General features: G+C 43.7%; 1 protein-coding gene across 1 annotated transcript in view; it reads left to right on the top strand.

Moving 5' to 3' along the window:
* The first annotated feature begins 1,573 nt into the window (after nt 1-1,573).
* Nucleotides 1,574-17,673, top strand: part of Qser1 (glutamine and serine rich 1) — a 66,339-nt gene continuing 50,239 nt past the window's right edge. Inside the window, exon 1 of the mRNA XM_059261042.1 lies at nt 1,574-1,750. Coding sequence (XP_059117025.1) covers nt 1,590-1,750 — 161 coding nt within the window. The 5' untranslated portion in view covers nt 1,574-1,589. The remainder of the gene's footprint in view (nt 1,751-17,673) is intronic.

Genomic DNA, 17,673 nt, shown 5'->3' with positions numbered 1-17,673 from the left:
AAAAAGTAAATGTTGTAAAGGATATTTGAGGTACTTCTCAGCAGGATCTGAGAGTTGGCAAATTCCTTCCCCAAGGAAAACCACTTTTCAAAGATATCCTTGGTAAGTGCTTACTGAGATTAACATAAAACTGGAAAGGTCACGTGTGTCCACACCTTCGAATTCACTTGTAAATAACCACTACTTTCTTTACTTCCCCACCCTGGAGCCAGGCTCCTAGCGTCACAGGTGCAGAAGGACTTACACTAAAGACTGCATAGAAACAAAAGGATGTAGGCGCCAGGAGGAAAACATAGTCTCGCAGAACAAAATCAGTCTTGGAAGGAACAGCAGTTCTAATACCAGGTATTACAGAAGCCACCGAGATAGTGTATCGACTTTATTAGGTCTTCCGCTACGCCTGTCCGATTTGCTTAAACCTTGGTGTTAGTCTTTATCTTGAGGGATAGAGATCTCTTTGCTAAGCACATGATAGGCGGTAAGCCAATACGGATTTTTTAAAGGGAGATAGTCATTAAATCCAAGCTTCACGGTTAATTTTAACTTTCAATTTTTGGCTCACCAGCCAAACGGTTTCTATGATCCCTGAATTTCATTACTCATAAGGAAAAACAGCTTTAATAGACACAGCCTCAAAGTCATTAAATTACCCACACCACACAGCTTGGAAGTCAGATAAGGCAATGTTTGGGTAGAGTCCTGAAGAGATTACAGATCTTGAGCAGAAAACCCCCACACAGAGCACATAGTGAGTTCAAATGTATTGTAATTAAAGTCATCCAGATGGTAGTTGGATTAATCAATGATGCGGCAGTATTTATCTTGAGGTAGAAGATTCTGAACTCCAGAGTGAGAAAATCCCCGAGGTGGGGGTGGAGACAGTTAATAAGCACTCCTGGGAAAAGCCCATTCAGCCAGGGCTGGAAAATTCGTTTGAATTTGAATCAATTTGAATAGAAATCTCCCCCAGGAAGCAGGAACCAGGAACCAGATCCTCTAAGCCCAGCAAACTTGGGGCAGGAAGCGAGTACTGTAAAGCTGCAGCCCGTTGTCTGTGGTTTGGGGCGCAGAGAAAGAAATCAAGAGCTGGGAATCGAGTGTCTGGAGTTCCTTCCAAGAACCCCGGAGGGGAGCGTAACGAACTCCAGGCACAGCGTTGGCAAGTCTTCCCCGCTCCGCACCCACGCGGACGCTCGAGCGCGTAGGCCTCGTCTCCACTGCCAGGGTGTCCAGCGAGCAGCCCTTGTCCGGCCCGGCCCCGGAATCCGCAGCCCAGAGCGCGGGGCGCCGAGGGGGCGGGGCGATGAGCGGGCGGAGGGCGCGGGAGGTGCATCCTGGGAAATCCAACAACATGGGGCGCCTGGGCAGCGGGCGCCCTGGCCGCCGCGAGTCCCGGCCGCAGGCGCCGCCGTTCGCCTGACGTCCGAGCCGAGGCCCGCCAGCCGCAGCCCGGTTCCTCCGGCCAGCCGCCCCCGCCCCCCCGCCTCCCCGGCCGCGCCATGTGAGGGGCCGCTCCCGCCGCCGCCGCCGCCGCCGCCGCCTCTTCCTCCCCGCGCCTCCCGCCCGCCCCCGCCGCCTCAGACCCCGCCATGGACGCGCACTACGCGCCGGCGGGCTTCGCCGAGCCTCCCGCGCCCCCCGCCAGCGCCGCCACGCAGCCCGCCGCCCCCGCCTGGGCCTACGAAGCCCGAGTCCCGACCGCCGCCTCCAGCCCCAGCTGCAGCGGTAGCAGCCCCAGCCTCAAGGCCAGGTAGAGAGGGGTGGGCTCGGGGTCTCACTGGGCCAGGAAAGGCCGCGGATGCGCCGGGGCCTGTGCCGCCCCTCTCGGGGCCCGGGCCGGGTGGGGGGACCTTCGGGACGCCATGCATCGCTTTCAGGGAAGCGGGTGGACAACTCCGGGCGGGTGGTCCCGGCTGGGTGGGGGCGCCCATGGGGCAGGATTCACGCCTGGGGTGGGTCGGGGCGGGAGGCTGAAGGGAAGGTTGGGTGGGAGTGGAGGGGCGCAGTCACCTCTCGGTGCTGGACTCCCACTTTTGGCGAAGTTTAGGTTCCAGACTGAACTCGGTATCTGGGGAACCGGTCCTGACTCCGGGGGGAGGCCTAGCGGGGCGCCTCAGAGCCCCGGGCAGTGACATTCCATTGTATTGGAACCTGGGTGGCCGACAATGTGGTGCTGGGGGCCTCGGCAGTGTAAAGGTGGGGGCGGTGGCGGGGGTGGGGGGACGAGGCGCGGCACCGTGTTGCTGACACCGAGGGACCTGGGAAGGTGGGCTGCAAGGGAACCCCCAGGGCGGGACGCAGACGCTGAGCAGGGGCTGCGTGACATATGTTTGCAGTGGTGGCTCAGTTCCACGCGTTCAAAGTTGCTCCTGGGTTTCCTCTCCTTTTAACAACGGCAGGAAGTCAAGAATCCCTTTTTGCTGTCTGTTCCTGGGGGTGACTTGAGTGTTGGGAAGCGTTGAGGGTTGGTGGGCAAAGAAGGCTCAGAAGGTCGAAGACCCAAAACATGTTTCTCCGTCTCGGCTTCATTCTGTAGCGCGGGCATTCAAGAGTTCATCTCTGCTCCAGCATGGCCAAAGGACCCCAAAATGTGGACTCCTGTTTGATATTTAAGCTCGCGGGAAATGGGTAGTAGTACCACACTTTGAAACGGTCCCATTCGAATGATAACTGGAAGGCGTGGTCTGGTTTGGAGGTTTTGGGAGCCGGGTATTTTTAAAGCCACCTCCCCTGAACAATACTGAATCTGGTAGGTGCCGCTTCTGGTCCAAGAACTGGGGAATCCTGGCTTGTTAATGACTTCATCCTCAGCTACCAACAGGAAGCTTCGTTGCCTATATGATCTCACCAGGTTTCTAAATCATTTTAACAATGACACGAGTGAACTTTTTATTTCACTTTACACATTACAGTATTCTAATTATCTTTGTTTTTATGAAAGTGCCGCTTTCATGATTTAGAATAGATATGTAAAGAGTAGCTGGTCTTTGTCTTAGATTGTACCTTGGAGTTATTCTGAAAGAATGAAAAAATAATGCTCCAACAAAAGGGTAATAATAAACCTCAGAAAACCTTGGCCCTTTTGTTTAAAAGAGCTAGGATTTTTAAAGAAAGTGATTTTCCAGTTTCGAGCTAACTGATGATATGCTGAGGTCTTGTAGAAATAACTATAGTTTTGTGTTATATGTAAGTTATGCCCTTTTGAAGAATTTTAGGAAGGGTATTTGGACCTTCCTTGATTATTTTTGGTGGTAGTTTTACTATCATTTTACAGAGAGCATTTTCATTTCTATGATAATTTAGAAATTAACTTTCTCTTCAGTGAACAGAAATGATAGGTAATGTTTAGCATTTCTTATCTCAAGTTAAAAAAATGTTGTATTGAGCAGATAACACTGAAATGCTGACTAGTTATTGTCTGCTATTTCTTTGAGCAGAATACCTCCGAGGCAAGAAACAAAAACTGGCTGGTCATATTTTCCAAATGTTATCAAAGTAACACAGAATGACTCCCCAAGCCTGTTTGAAAACAAGTTTAAAAGATTTTTGTTATTATTTTTTAGATGTTAGTAGTACTTAAATGCAAACCCCCTGCCATTGCTTTAAAACATTTTTGGAGGGGTGTGGTCAGCTAAATTATAGCATAGAAAATGCAGGCTTTCCCCCTCCCCCACAAAACCTGCTTTGTTAACATGTTGTGTTAGGATCAGGCCATCTGTACAGGGCTGCTCACACTTCTTAATTGTTCTTTACTTTTCTTCAAATCAGGCAAATGTCTTCTTTGATTTCAGTTACATCAGAAATACTGTATATCTGGAATGTGCCTTGAGATTCCTTAAAATATCAGGCATTTGGGAGCTTAGTCATATTTTTACAACATTTTAAAAAGCTGTTTCATAATTCATGTATCACTTGAATGTTTTTGTTTCCCTTTTGTGGCAGTTTCTTCTGAAGGTGCAAATGAACACTAGCTGTGATGATGTAATATGGATATTTATCCATAAAGAATTAGCTTGTCTGCCACCTTATTTCCTGTAACTTATTCAGAAACTGACAGATGGTAATGGCATTCACTTGTTACTGACATGGATTTAATGTCTTTGCTTGCTCCTAAAATGCATTTTCATCACTCAGTAGGAAGGTGCCTGGTAAATCGTGAGTTTGAAACAGTATTTTTTTTGATGCAGCAGCTCCATTAGATTTTTTTTTTAAATTTTATTATTACTATTTTTTGGTTGGGGTTGTTTTTTTGGTTTTTTGAAACAAGGTTGTCCTGTAACTCACTATGTAGACCAATCTGACCTCGAACTCCAGAGATCCGCCTGCCTCTGCCTCCGGAGTGCTGGAATTAAAGGCTTGCACTACCACTGCTCACTGAAACTCCAGGTTTTTTGTTTTTGTTTTTGTTTAAAAAGGATTTATGGAGAGGATTTTAGACTCTAAATGTTTCTAAAATAGCACTTGGTAATTACTTGTGTAGTTTGGCAGTAGGGACTGATCTTGTACATTTCCACTTGTTTGTGCTCCTCAGTTTTAGAAACCAAATGAGCATACCTTCTACCCATCATCATTACCTTTTAGGGGGTTGTTTGCTTTTGTCTTTTCAGTGGTCAATATGGATACTTTTAAGAGAGAATAAATTGAAGGGAGTAAGAAAAAGGCTAAGGTGCCTTTAAATTAGGGAGCTTTATAGACCATATAGGTGAAAGATAATAGGAGCTTGGATCAGCACAGAGGGAGACAAAGAGAAGTGAAGATATGTTTAACAGCAGCAAGGCTAGACAAGCATGGAAACTGACACCTATAATCCCAGTAGAGAGGAGGATTGCTTTGAGTTCAAGGCCAGCCCAGTTACAGTGTCTCAGCCCCACAAAAGGCAGTAAGGCTTGGTGACAACACACACAACTCCCAGGTTTCTGAATTGAGTAACTAGATGACTAGAGGTGTGGACAAACATGAATCCGTAAGGAGAAATAGAGGTGAGATGGTTGTAAAAACATGAGCTCATCGTTAAATGACCTTTACATATTCAAGTAAAAGGTCAGAGAGATAGTGGAGTGTGTGACTAGGTGCTCAAAGGAGGTTTGAACCGAAAACAAAAAAGGTCTTCCCCTTTGAGATGGCATTTAAAAACACATCAGTCCCAAGCTTTGAGTAAACATGAGGGATTAGTTAGAAGAGGAATTAAAAACTAGTCAAGAACAAGGAACATCTCTGGCTGTGGGCCGGAGATGATGAGGGCGAACCAGGAAAATGCAGTGCGGTTGAAAGAAAAAGGTTGACTCCGGAGCAAAAAGGACACTAAAGTAGGATAGTGGTCTTGTTTCTAGGCCAAACCATGAACACTTGTTTGTTTAACTGTCATGTGACTGAATGGTGCCATTAGACTTAGCATGCAGCACTGCAGGATATGGCTAAACAGAAGTTCAGGACTCACAGTGCCCAGATGTGTTGCTTACTGTGTTTGGGCCTTAGTTTCCTCATCCACAAAGGAAAGTAGAGAGAATACATACTCTAGGGCTGCAGAGACGGCTCAGCACTTAAGGGCGTTTGCTGCTCTTGCAGAGGACCCAGGTTTGACTCAGTTCCCACCACCACCCACATGGCAGCCCGTAGTTCTGTAATTCCAGTTCCAGGAGATTTTGATGCTCTCTGGGGGCACCATGCATCCACGTGATGCACATATATACACATGCAGGTAAAACACTCATGCACATAAAACTGTATTTTAGAAAAACCTGTTGCAAAGGATTTTTGTGTAAAACAAATTATGTGTGGCTTAGAACAGTTACTAGTACAAATCAATTGCTTATGAAACAAATGACACCTATAGCAACAGTACTGTTTCCATGAGTTTATAGTTTTTGAACTCTAATAGCAGAAGTGTTGTTGAAATAATTTTTTGCTGATTTGGGATTGTCTTTACTTATAAATTGTGATCTTTATAAGAGCTTTTGAAAGCTTGAAGGGCCCTCTAGCTTTAAAACTTTAGTCCCAGCACTCAGGAGGCAGAGGCAGGTGGATCTCTTGAGTTTGAGGCCAGCCTGGTCTACAGAACAAGTTCCAGGACAACCAGGGCTACACGGAGAAACCTTAAGACTCACTCAGGCTGGGGGTGTAGTTCAGTGAGTAGTTTGCTTGTCTAGCATGCTGTAGGCTTGGGTTCGGTCCCTAACACCACATAAAAACCAGGTATGGTGATGCATGACTTTGTGTGGGGTGAGGTGGGAGTTGAAGTGAGCAGTATAGGTGCATCTCATTCCCCCTCCACCCTGGAGCAGGGGCCAAGATGGAGGGTTTGGATGTTTATTGATTATTTCCGTGCTGTTTTCTCTGGAATGAATACTAAAGTATGTCTGCCATGGCATATATGTTTTTTCTTTCGTTTATTAAATTGATATTTGAATACCTGATAGATGTGAGGTAATGTAGCCTTTATCATCAAATGTATTTCTCTAGTGAAAGCTCAAGAAATCTAATGACATGCATTTATTCACTCATTAAAATGTACCAAGTATCTGAGTTCATGATACTAGACTAAATTCTACGGGGTACTGCAGAGATAGGAAAGACACTATCCTGACTCTTAAATAGCTTGTGATCTATAAGGGTAACAGAATAATTCATATACTTGTCACTTCTCTGCTTGGCTTCTAAATGCTGGTGCGAGCCGGGGCTTAGAGTTCTACCCTTTTTTTCTCTCTCCACTCACTCTAGCTCAGCTTGATACGAATGAGATGACATTTGAATTTATATCTCTATTTTTGCATCTGGTGCCTGACATCTTCATGTAGATATTGAATAGGTGTTTCAGATATAGTAATTCTAAAAAGTGATTATCTTTCCCATCTTAGTAAATGCTGCTACTGTTTTACCGTAATCCCCACAGAAACTGTTGTATTTTTCCTGTTGCTTTCTTTGCCTCTACTTTAGGTTCTCTAAATTTTGTTTTAATTATTTGTTTGGTGTGTATGAGTGTTTTGCCTGCATGTACTGTCTGTGCACCACATGCATGCCATGTTCTTACAGGTCGGAGGAGGGCTAGGATCCCTTAGAACTGGAGATACACATGGTTGTGAGCCACCTTATGGGTACTGGGAATCAAACCCAGGTCTTCTACAAGAGCAGCCAGTGCTTATAAACCCTGAGGCTTCTCTTCAGCTCCATACCACATTTATTAGTGTAGATGGACAGAATTAACTTTTTACAACTCAAATCAGGTGATAAATTGTCTTGATTAAAAACTTCCAGTGTTACTCAGAGTCAAACGGAAGAGTCAGACCCTTGGCCTATGAGGCCCTCTGTTTTAGCCTCAGCTAATTCTGAAGTCTTACATGTTTCTCACATTCCACTATCTCTGCAGTCAGGTTGGCTTTTTCTCCTGAAACTGCTGAAATTATGGCTTCTGTGCTGGCTGTTCTTTTCACCTGGAGTTGTCTTTGCTTTGCTGTTTCTGGGCGATTGAGCTCGTTCCCAGATGTTTTCCTGACTGCCCTGATGGAAGGACACAGAACTGGTTAGTAGTTCTCATCAGAATACAGTTTCCCCTTCACGTTATCATCTTTGAACTAATTCTACTGATTTTCCTGTAACTTGGTAGTGTTGCTACTCTTTCCCTCACCCTACTACTAGAATACACATTTCATGAGAATAGGATTCATGTAGTAATTGACAGCATAAGCTAACCAGTTTGTATAACTCAGAAAAGCATCTAGAACTATGTCAGCGTATAGAACAGTGCACACAACAACATGTATTACTAGCACTGCTGCATTCTGAAATGCTAGTAAACATTCAGCAAATGGAATAATAACTGCTACCAGGCACACAGTTTGTTTCTTTTGAGGAGAGGTATAAATATGGCTGGGGGATCTTACAGTCAAAATTCTTCCTATTTAAGATGATCGCAAAGCATTTGTCAATTAGATTGCACACAAACTGACTTGCATTGTTAGTGTTGCCTAATAGACAGGGATTAGCACAAAGGAGGAACTTCCAAGAACAAGTGCCCACGAGGAAGGACTTGGACTCTGCTCTGCTAATTTGGGGCTGGTCTTTGAACTGGAATGGCATAACTTCTGTCACAGTCTGTCAGTCTGTGAAGTCTCCGGTTAAGTACGGTCATTGTGGGAGGGAGACTGTACAAAGGTATGTTTCATTGTGGGGGCTCACCAGAGTTATACTACCACAGAGAGTACTATATTTTAGGGGGCTTTAGAGTTTAGTCTTTGTAAAGATTGGGAAACTTAAAGGATTTTATAGAAGGATGATATTTTGAATGAATTGGCTTTTGTTTTTTGATTTTTTTTGTTTGTTTGTTTTGTTTTGTTTTGTTTTGTTTTTCGAGACAGGGTTTCTCTGTGTAGCTTTGCGCCTTTCCTGGGACTCACTTGGTAGCCCAGGCTGGCCTCGAACTCACAAAGATCCGCCTGCCTCTGCCTCCCGAGTGCTGGGATTAAAGGCGTGCGCCACCACCGCCCGGCTTGTTTTTTGATTTTTTTTTAAAGGTTTACTTTTATTTATGTGTATGTCTCTATAAATGTATGCCACTTGTGTGAGTGCTCAACAGTGAACTCTTCTTTCTTTCCTTCTTTCTTTCTTTCTTCTCCCACACTTTCATTTATTTTGAACTATTTGTTCTTAGATGGCAAGACCAGAGAGGAGTTTGTATAGAGACAATAAAGCAATTTCAGAGATAAAAGATTTTAGTGAGTGAAGTATTTATTCTCAGTCCTTAGCTGAAAACTGTAGCATGTACTAAATGACAAGTGTCAAAGCACTGCCCTAATAACTTTAGTATGTGTGTTTGCTTACATACCCGGTACCCTCAGAGACCTGAAAAGGGTGTTGGATCCCCTGGAATTGGCGTCAGAGATGACTGTGAGCTGCTATGTGGGTGCTGGGAATTGAACATGGATCTTCTGGAAGAACAGCAAGTGTTCTTAACCACTGAGTCATCATCTCTCTAACTCCCATGAGTTGGTTTAAGAAGATTAAATTGGCAGTTAATTATAGAATTGATTAGAATTGGCAGAAGTAGGAAACAGGCTTTTTTGTTTTGTTTTTTGTTTTTTGAGATAGGGTTTCTCTGTGTAGCTTTGGAACCTTTCCTGGAACTCACTCTGTAGACCAGGCTGGCCTGGAATTCACAGAGGTCAGCCTGCCTCTGCCTCCTGAGGGCTGGGATTAAAGGCGTACACCACCACTGCCCAGCTTTTTTTTTTGAGGAAACAGGTTTTGAGATGAGAGGCAGTGTACCACACATCAGACAAGAGGGAGGTGGTAGAGATTTATTATGACCCTGGAATGGAAAGAATGGCTCAGTGAGCTGGCTCAGTCTGTAAAGGTGCTCACTTGTAAGCTGGGCACCTGAGTTCCATTCCCAGAAACTCTGTAAAGGTGGGTGGTAGGAAAAACTGACCCCATTAAGTTGTCCTCTGACCACCATGTGTGCCCCATGGTACATTTGCCTCTTCCACAATAAAAATTAGAAGAAAAAAGGAAGGTCCAATGAATGAAGAGACAAAAGATGACATCACCAGGAGGGGTTGGCAGCATACATATTAAAGGGTAAAAGACAGGTACATTTTTAAGGTGGTAACTAGAAGAAAAATGGTACAGTAATCAAAGAATTTATTTATTTATTTTTTCAAAGAATGTTTACTACACTTAATGTTTTTATTAATTTGAGAATTTCATGCTGTGTTTTGGTAATACTCGTGCACTGACTCCAACCCTGTTTTTTGAGATAGGGTCTTTAATATATAGGCTGGTTAGCCTGGAATTCTCTACGTAAACCAACTCACCTTGGTTACACGTTCACAGAGATCCACCTGCCTCTGCCTTTCAATTGCTGGGATTAAAGGCATGTGTCCCTTTTATTTTTCTAAAGGTATATTTATTTTTAATGTGTATGGGTGTTTTGCCTGGATGTATGTCTGTGTACCATATGTATGTACTGCTTGTGGAAGCCAAAGAGTGCATCCCCCCAGAACTGGAGTTACGGAGAATTGAACCGGCGTTATCTGGAAGAGCAGCCTGTGTTTTTAATACTGAACCATCTTTCCAGCCACACCACCATTCTCCCCCGCACCCCCTCCAAGACAGGGTTTCTCCATGTAACAGCTCTGGCTGCCCTGGAACTCTTTCTGTTCCAGGCTTGCCTCGAACTCACAGAGATACACCTACCTCTTCCTCAGGAGTGCTGGGGTTAAAGGTGTGTGCCACTACTGCCCAACCATCATTGTTTTTTTAAGTGACAAATTGTTCATAAGTATGTCGGTATTCAACATGAGGTTTTTTGTTTTGTTTTGTTTTTTTGTTTTGTGTGTGTGTTATAAAGAATGTTTGTGTTCATGTCATTGTGCATTCAGATGTGCGTGTGTGCATGCACAGAGGCCAGGGGTAAATGATGTCTTCCTCTATCACTCTCTACCATAGATTTTGAGACAGGGCCTATCGCTGAACCTGGAGCTCATAGTTCAACTCTCTGACTGGCCAGTGAATCTTGGGATCTGCCTCCTACAGTGCTGAGGTATCAGATGCATGCCACCATGCTTGCCTTTTTTTGTGGATGCTGGGAATCCAAATTCAGCTTCTCATGCTTGAATACCAAGTACTTTTCCAGCTGAGGCACCTCCCTAGCCCACCAGCTGTTTTGAACTCTGCATACATTGCATAAACATATGCTGATTCACTTTTGTCAGTAAATGCTGTATAACTCTTGTAGACCTTAAAGATTCAGTAGCAGTTAATTCAGGTGAAAAAAATCTTTGTTCTTATCCAGTCATAGTTATAATTCTAGCATGCTTAGGAGGAGCCTACTAAGTTCCAGAGCTACATAGGGAAACCCTCTCTTAAGGAACAAAATGAAAGTTTTGCGGGGGTTTTTGTTTGTGTGTTTAATTTGAGATGGAGGGTTACTTAGCTCAGGCTAGATTCAATCTGGCTATGTAGCTGAGAATGACCTTGAACCTTTTGATCCTTTCACTTCCCAAATGTTGGGATCACACATGAGTGTGCTACCATGTATTTGGCAAAATTCTTCGCCCTTGTTGAGCTTAATTTAACTCCCTAGCTACTAGAAAGTCGGGGCAGTTAGTGAGAAGATTTCCTCTTTGAGGAAATAGCCAAGGAAGCAGCATGTGCAAATGTCCTAAGGCGAGGAGTCTGACAGTTCCCTTCCCTGATACAATCTTAGTGGTCCTGCAGAGTCACCCAAGGACTTGGTGAAAGTCCTGGCTGCTGGCCCAGAGTGTCTGAATCAGGACATCTGGGATACAGCCCTATAATTTACATTCCTAACAAGTTCCTAGATGGTTCTACTGCTTTGTAGTTAAGGACCACACTGAGAACACTGATGTGGATCTTATCTCTCTTGTCAGCTTGTTTAAGTTAGAGCTACCTTTTCACAGAGTTTTCCTGACCACCAAATCTATTGTTAATTATATGTAGGTATCTTCGTGTGGGTATGTGATTGGAGATGCGATAAGATGTGTCAAAACCATTGAAGCTGGAGTACATAAAGTCATGATCCTCCTGGTTTGAGTGCTTGGAACCAAAGGGTCCTCTGGAGGAGCAGCGAGTGTTAACCTCTGAGTCATCTCTCCAGCGCCCCCCCCCCCAATTAAGTAGAACCCTTACTTTGAAGTGTACACCTAGCCGTCAAGACCAAGAAGTGAGTTTAGGGTTTATATAGAGACAAAGGATGCTCAGAGATCAAGGTTTTAGGGGGTGACATATTTCTTCTCAGCCTTTCACTGAGAGCTGATAGCAGCAGTTGCTAGGTTCCAGGTGTTGTGCACTACTCTAATAAATTTTTGTGTGTAATCTCAGCTCCTCTCACTATGCAAAGATATTATTAACTCATTTTACAATGAAACTGAAGCACAGAGAGGTTCACTGTAAGACCATAATGTGGCAGAGGCAGTATTTGAACTCCGGATGTGGGAGAATATGCTGTTAATCACAAGGTGTTTTAGTTCTCTGGGGAACTTCTTTGTGAGGTCAAGGATAGAGGATAAAGCAGAACTGTTAAGTGAAGTAAAAAGTAAAAAAGAACGTTAGAGATGGAAGACTTTGAAGAAGAGTCTTTGGGGTTTTGCAGCGATGCTGAGAGGCTGTGCTCCCGTTTGTTTAAAAGGATTGGGATTATTTTTCCTAGAGCAGACTTTTGGTAAAAGTTTTCAGACTAAGGCCATGGGTTTCTACCAGATTGAATAATTTGCCATAATATGTAGAAAATTCAGAAATACTAAAGTATCTCTCATATTTAAAGTACTGTTTGGTATATAGTTTTCTGTTAATTTTCTTTCGGTTTCTTATGGAACCTCCACAGATTCTGCCTTATCTTCTCATCTTGAAATGTACACACCAGTTTCCAGTTTTGTACTATGTGTATTCATTACTTGTTTCCTTGCCGTGACAAAATAGTTGAAAAAAGCATCTTAGCTGGGCGGTGGTGGTGCACCCTTTAATCCCAGCACCGGGGAGGCAGAGACAGGCGGATCTTTGTGAGTTCGAGGCCAGCCTGGGCTACAGTGTGAGTTCCAGGAAAGGCGCAAAGCTACACAGAGAAAGCCTGTCTCGGAAAAAAAAAAACAAAAACAAAAAAAGATTTATGTCTTCTCTGCGCTCGCTCTCTCTCTCTCTCTCTCTCTCTCTCTCTCTCTCTCCCTCTCTCCCTTCCCCCCCCCCCCTGCTTCTTCCCCAGGCCTGGTTCCCCCCCCCCCCAATAAAGTTCTGATACTGGGAAAAAAAAAGAAACTGGAAAAAAAAAGATAAAAGCATCTTAAGGAATTATTTATTTTGGGTTATGGTCAGGACTGGTGGCAGAAGCAGGTGGAGGCCAGTTACCTTGCGTCCACAGTTGGAAAGTATTCATTCCACGACTCCCACCCCACAGAAAGGTACAACTCATGTAGGGTGGATCTTCCGATCTTGATTGATCTAGATACTCCTTCACAGACATGCTCAGAGATTTTTGTCAAATTTGAAGAGATTGAAATATCTCATTAGATTGACGATGAAGTGGACCATTACAATTCCACCCCTTGTAAACTTGACATCACTTTTAAGCCATGACTTTCCACTCGTGTCCCCATAGGCTCATCGCCATCTCACTGAAAAATGAATTCAGTACAACTTCAAAAGTGCTATGGTATTTAGTAGTTCCAACATTGTTTAAAAGTCCAAAGTCCAAATCTTATCTGAGATTCAAGGCATTCTCCTAACTGTGAGTGCCTATAAACTTAAAAAGAAAGTTATATTCTACTGACACAGTAAGAATGATTGGATCAAAGCGAGACAAAACCCAGCCAGGAGAAAAGTGGATCCCAACTAAAGTCTAAAGGTGTGCGCTAGCTTTCCATCACTGACAGAATACCTGAGAAAATAATGAATCTGTCCTGGCTCATGGGAAATTTCAGCCCATGGCAGCTTAGACTTTTACTTGGGCCTGTGCTGCCACAGAACTTCATGGCAAGAACATGGCAGATTCAAAGCCACTCACTTCCTTGCTAGAAAGCCAAGGACTTGGGGTATGTGTGTGTGTGTGTGGGGGGGGTTCTATTATGCCCTTCAAGGGTACAGCCCCAATGATGTAATTTCTTTAAAGCTCCTCTCCATTGACATTCAGGACCAGTATCAGGGGTTGAGAGAAGGCTTTGCAGTTAAGAGGCTCTGTTGATCTTGGAGAGAGCCCAGGTTTGGCTCCCAACACCCACATATCTGCTCACAACCATCTTATAACTCTAGTTCCAGACCCTCTTCTGACCTCCTCAGGCACTAATCATGCAAGTTGGGTAGATGTACACATGCAAGTAAAATACTCATATGTATTGTGGTGGTTTGAATGAAAGTGGCCCCCAGCCGGTGGGGGGTGGCGCACGCCTTTAATCCCAGCACTCCGGAGGCAGAGCCAGGAGGATCTCTGTGAGTTCGAGGCCAGCCTGGTCTAGAGAGTGAGTTCCAGGAAAGGCACAAAGCTACACAGAGAAACCCTGTCTCAAAAAACCAAAAAAAAAAGTGGCCCCCATAGGCTCATAGGGAGTGGCATTATTAGGAGATGTGGCTTGGTTGGAGCAGGTGTGGCCTTGTTGGAGGAAGTGTGTCACCGTGGAGGCGGGCTCTGAGGTTTCCTATGCTCAAGATACTGCCCAGTGTCACAGTTCACTGCCTGTTGCCTACATATCGAGGTGTAGCCCGCTGTGGTAAGATATTTTTATGCTGTGTAAAGATATATTGTGACTGGTTTAATAAAGAGCTGAATGGCCAATATCTAGGCAGGAGGTATAGGCAGGACTTCTGGGCAGAGAGAGGAAGTAAGAGATAATTGAGGTGCACAGGAGACTCCAGGAGACACAGAGAGGAAACAGGAGATGCAAGATGAAAGAGAGTTATGGGTTCGTGAGTTATGAGCTAGTTAGGAACAAACCTAATCTGCAGGCGGAGCTTTCATAATTAGTAAGGTTCTGTCATTACTTGGGAGCTGGCTGGTGGGACAGAAAAAGACTCGTTAACAGCCAGCACCATGTCTGCCTGCATGCCGCCATGCTCCCCATGATGATAATGGACTAAACCTCTGAAACTGTAAATCGCCACCTCAATTAAATGTTTTCCGTCTCTTCACAGCAATAGAAACCATACTAAGAAATACATAAAATATAAAATCTATTTGTTTTGTTTTTGTTTTTCAAGGCAGAGTTTCTTTGTATAGCAGCCCTGGCTATCCTGGAACTTGCTTTGTAGACCAGGCTGGCCTCGAACTCACAGAGATCCTCCTGTCTCTGCCTCCTGAGTGCTGGGATTAAAGGTGTGAGCCACCACTGCCAGCTCTACTTTTTTTTTTTTAAAAAAAAAAAAGAAAGCTCAAAGCTATAACAAGACATTCGTCTTGACTTAGAAAAAAGTTTTTGGAATTTTTTTTAGACAGGTGTCTTGCTGTGTAGCCTTGGCTGGGCTTGAACTCACAAGAAATCCCCCGCCCCTGCCTCCCAAGTGCTGGGATTAAAGGTATTTGCCGCCATGTCCAGCCTAAGTTTTTTTTTTTTACACTTATTTGTATGTGTGTGTATTTATGTGTATGGGTGTGTGCGCCACAGTACTTGTGTGATCAGAGAACAACTTGCAAGAGGTGGTTCTTACTTGCTGAGGCATCTCTCTGGCTCTGACTTCTCTTTTTCTGTTATTGCTCCAGGACCTTGTAATTACATATATTTGTTGAATAAAGAAAAACATGTGTCATTCTCTGCTATATACTCATTTCATTATGTCTTGTAGACTAGACAGTTGTGTGTTGTCTAGCCTCCTCTTCTATAGCAGGAGTCTTGTCTTGTGAGTGTCTTCTACTAGTACATTTTACATGTATATACTGAATAAGTACATAGGTACTTACGCTAAAATTTTCCCTTGGAAAAAATTTTGAGCATAGCTAAATGGGTACATAAGGAATATTTTATAGCTGCACTTCCAGTAGAGGAGTTTTGTAAATATATTTTTAAGGCCTTTTTTTCTTTCTTTCTTTCTTTCTTTCTTTCTTTCTTTCTTTCTTTCTTTCTTCCTTCCTTCCTTCCTTCCTTCCTTCCTTCCTTCCTTCCTTTCTTTCTCTGTCTCTCTCTTTCTTTGTGTGTGTGTGTGTGTGTGTGTGTACACATGTACCCTCAAAAGACAGAAGAGTGTCAGATCCCCTGGAACTGGAGTTACAGGTGGTTGTAAGCCACCTGCCATGGGAATTGCACCTTTGTCGGGTCCTCTGAAAGAACAGTGTACACTTTTAACTGCTCCTCACTTTTAACTAATCTCTTCAATGTCCCCCTCCCTCTGTGCTTTGTTTTCAAATTTTTATTTATGGAGAGGGGGGGGCTGTTTGTATATGTGCACCACATGTTTACAGTGCCCAAGGAGGCAGAAGAGGTCATCAGATACCCTAGATGTTCTGAGTCACTGATGTGATGGCTGGCATTGAACCCAGGTCCTCTACAAGTGCTGAGCCATCTCTCCAGCTCCTTTTCTGCCTTTTTTTACTAGTGTGTGTCTATTGTGGTTCTTTCCTTCTACCATGTAAGTCTCAGATCAAACTGGCTGCAGCTGCCTTTACTCACTGAGCCATCTTGCTGGCCCTTGTAAGAGTTTTTAAACAAAGAAATTTAAGATCAAAGCTAAATAGAATTTAAAACAAAAAAGGCAATTAGATATAGACCATAAGTTGTCATTTTACACAATTTTTTCTTCCTGCTTGCTCTCAACTTTCCCTACGTCCTTTCTACCTTTATTTTGTTTCTTGCTCTAGTTGACTTTGCTTTGTCTTAGCCTCTGGTCCACAGGCGAGTAGGGAAGAGCTATATAATGTAATTATATGAATAACATAAACATATTTAGGTTATGATTACTCCCCAGTTTCTCGCTGTGTCTGAGCATGTAGAATTTATAATTTTTTGAGGCACCAATTCCCAGTTTTTCTCCCAAGTTTTAGTTCTGCTTTCTCATTCTCCTTGTAGGTTCATTCTTCATCTGTTGCTAAATCTGCATTTCATGTGATTATAAAAATACAGACTGTGCCTGGGTGGTGGCTGTGCAGGCCTTTAATCCCAGCACTTGGGAGGCAGAGCCAGGTGGATCTCTGTGAGTTCCAGGCCAGCCTGGTCTACAGAGCAGTTCCAGGACGGCTAGGGCTGTTACACAGAGAAACCCTGTCTCAAACCACCACCCCCAAACAAACAAATTGTGATTGGTGGCTTGTTTTCTTTAAATAGAATAAACCTGGTCCCTCTAATGTTTACATACTGTCTTTTTTTTTTTTTTTTTTTTTTTTAAACAGGATCTGTCTATGTAGACCAGGTTGGTCTTGAACTCACAGAGATCAACCTGCCTCTGCCTCCTGAGCGTTGGAATTAAAGCTGTGTGCCACCATGCTTTGCACTTTAATGATACCTTAAGTAGAAATAAGGAAAAGTGAGAGACTTTAGTTTGAACTCAGAAAATGTCTTTGAATATGATAATTATTATTGTTGATCATACTTGTATCTTACAAATAGGTTTGTCTAACAAACTCTGCTCTCAGACTGCTTGTCATGTACAATGCTTGAGCATTTGCATGTACTTATTAACATGTCTTCCACAAACACCTAAATGGTAATGACCCAACCTCCACGCTTGACTCTTTTTGAGTCCTCTTACCCCATAAGTCGTTTTGGTCAACAGTTCTCAGTTGTACTTTGAAGGAGTTCTAGTAGAGCTGTTTTTTCCTCAGGATTCCCTGTCTCAATTTGTTTGGGAAGGACCTAGATTTTTGCTTTGAGGCTTTACTGTTTTCTCCAGGTAATCAGCTTATCAGATTATCTACCAGTGATTTACTTGAACTTTTTCTTTTTTAATTTTTGTTCTGGGGATTGATTATTTATTTATTGCTTTTTTGAGACAGGGTTTCTTTTGTGTAATAGCCCTGGCTGTTCTGGAAACTAGCTCTGTAGACCAAGCTGGCCTTGAACTCAACCAAGATCCATCCGCCTGCCTCTGCCTCCCAAGCGCTGGGATTAAAGGCATATGCCACCACCACTCAGCTTTGTTCTGGGGATTGAACCCAGGGTTACATGCTAGGCATGTGCTCTACCCATGACCTACACCTCCTAGCTCACTCTCACCATTAGCCCTGTGTTCAGTCCCAGAACTCTTGAA

This window comes from Peromyscus eremicus, chromosome 4, assembly GCF_949786415.1.
Source record: "Peromyscus eremicus chromosome 4, PerEre_H2_v1, whole genome shotgun sequence".
NCBI lineage: Eukaryota > Metazoa > Chordata > Mammalia > Rodentia > Cricetidae > Peromyscus > Peromyscus eremicus.
Note: the sequence above shows the minus strand (reverse complement) of the source record. Positions and strands in the feature narration are given on the sequence as shown.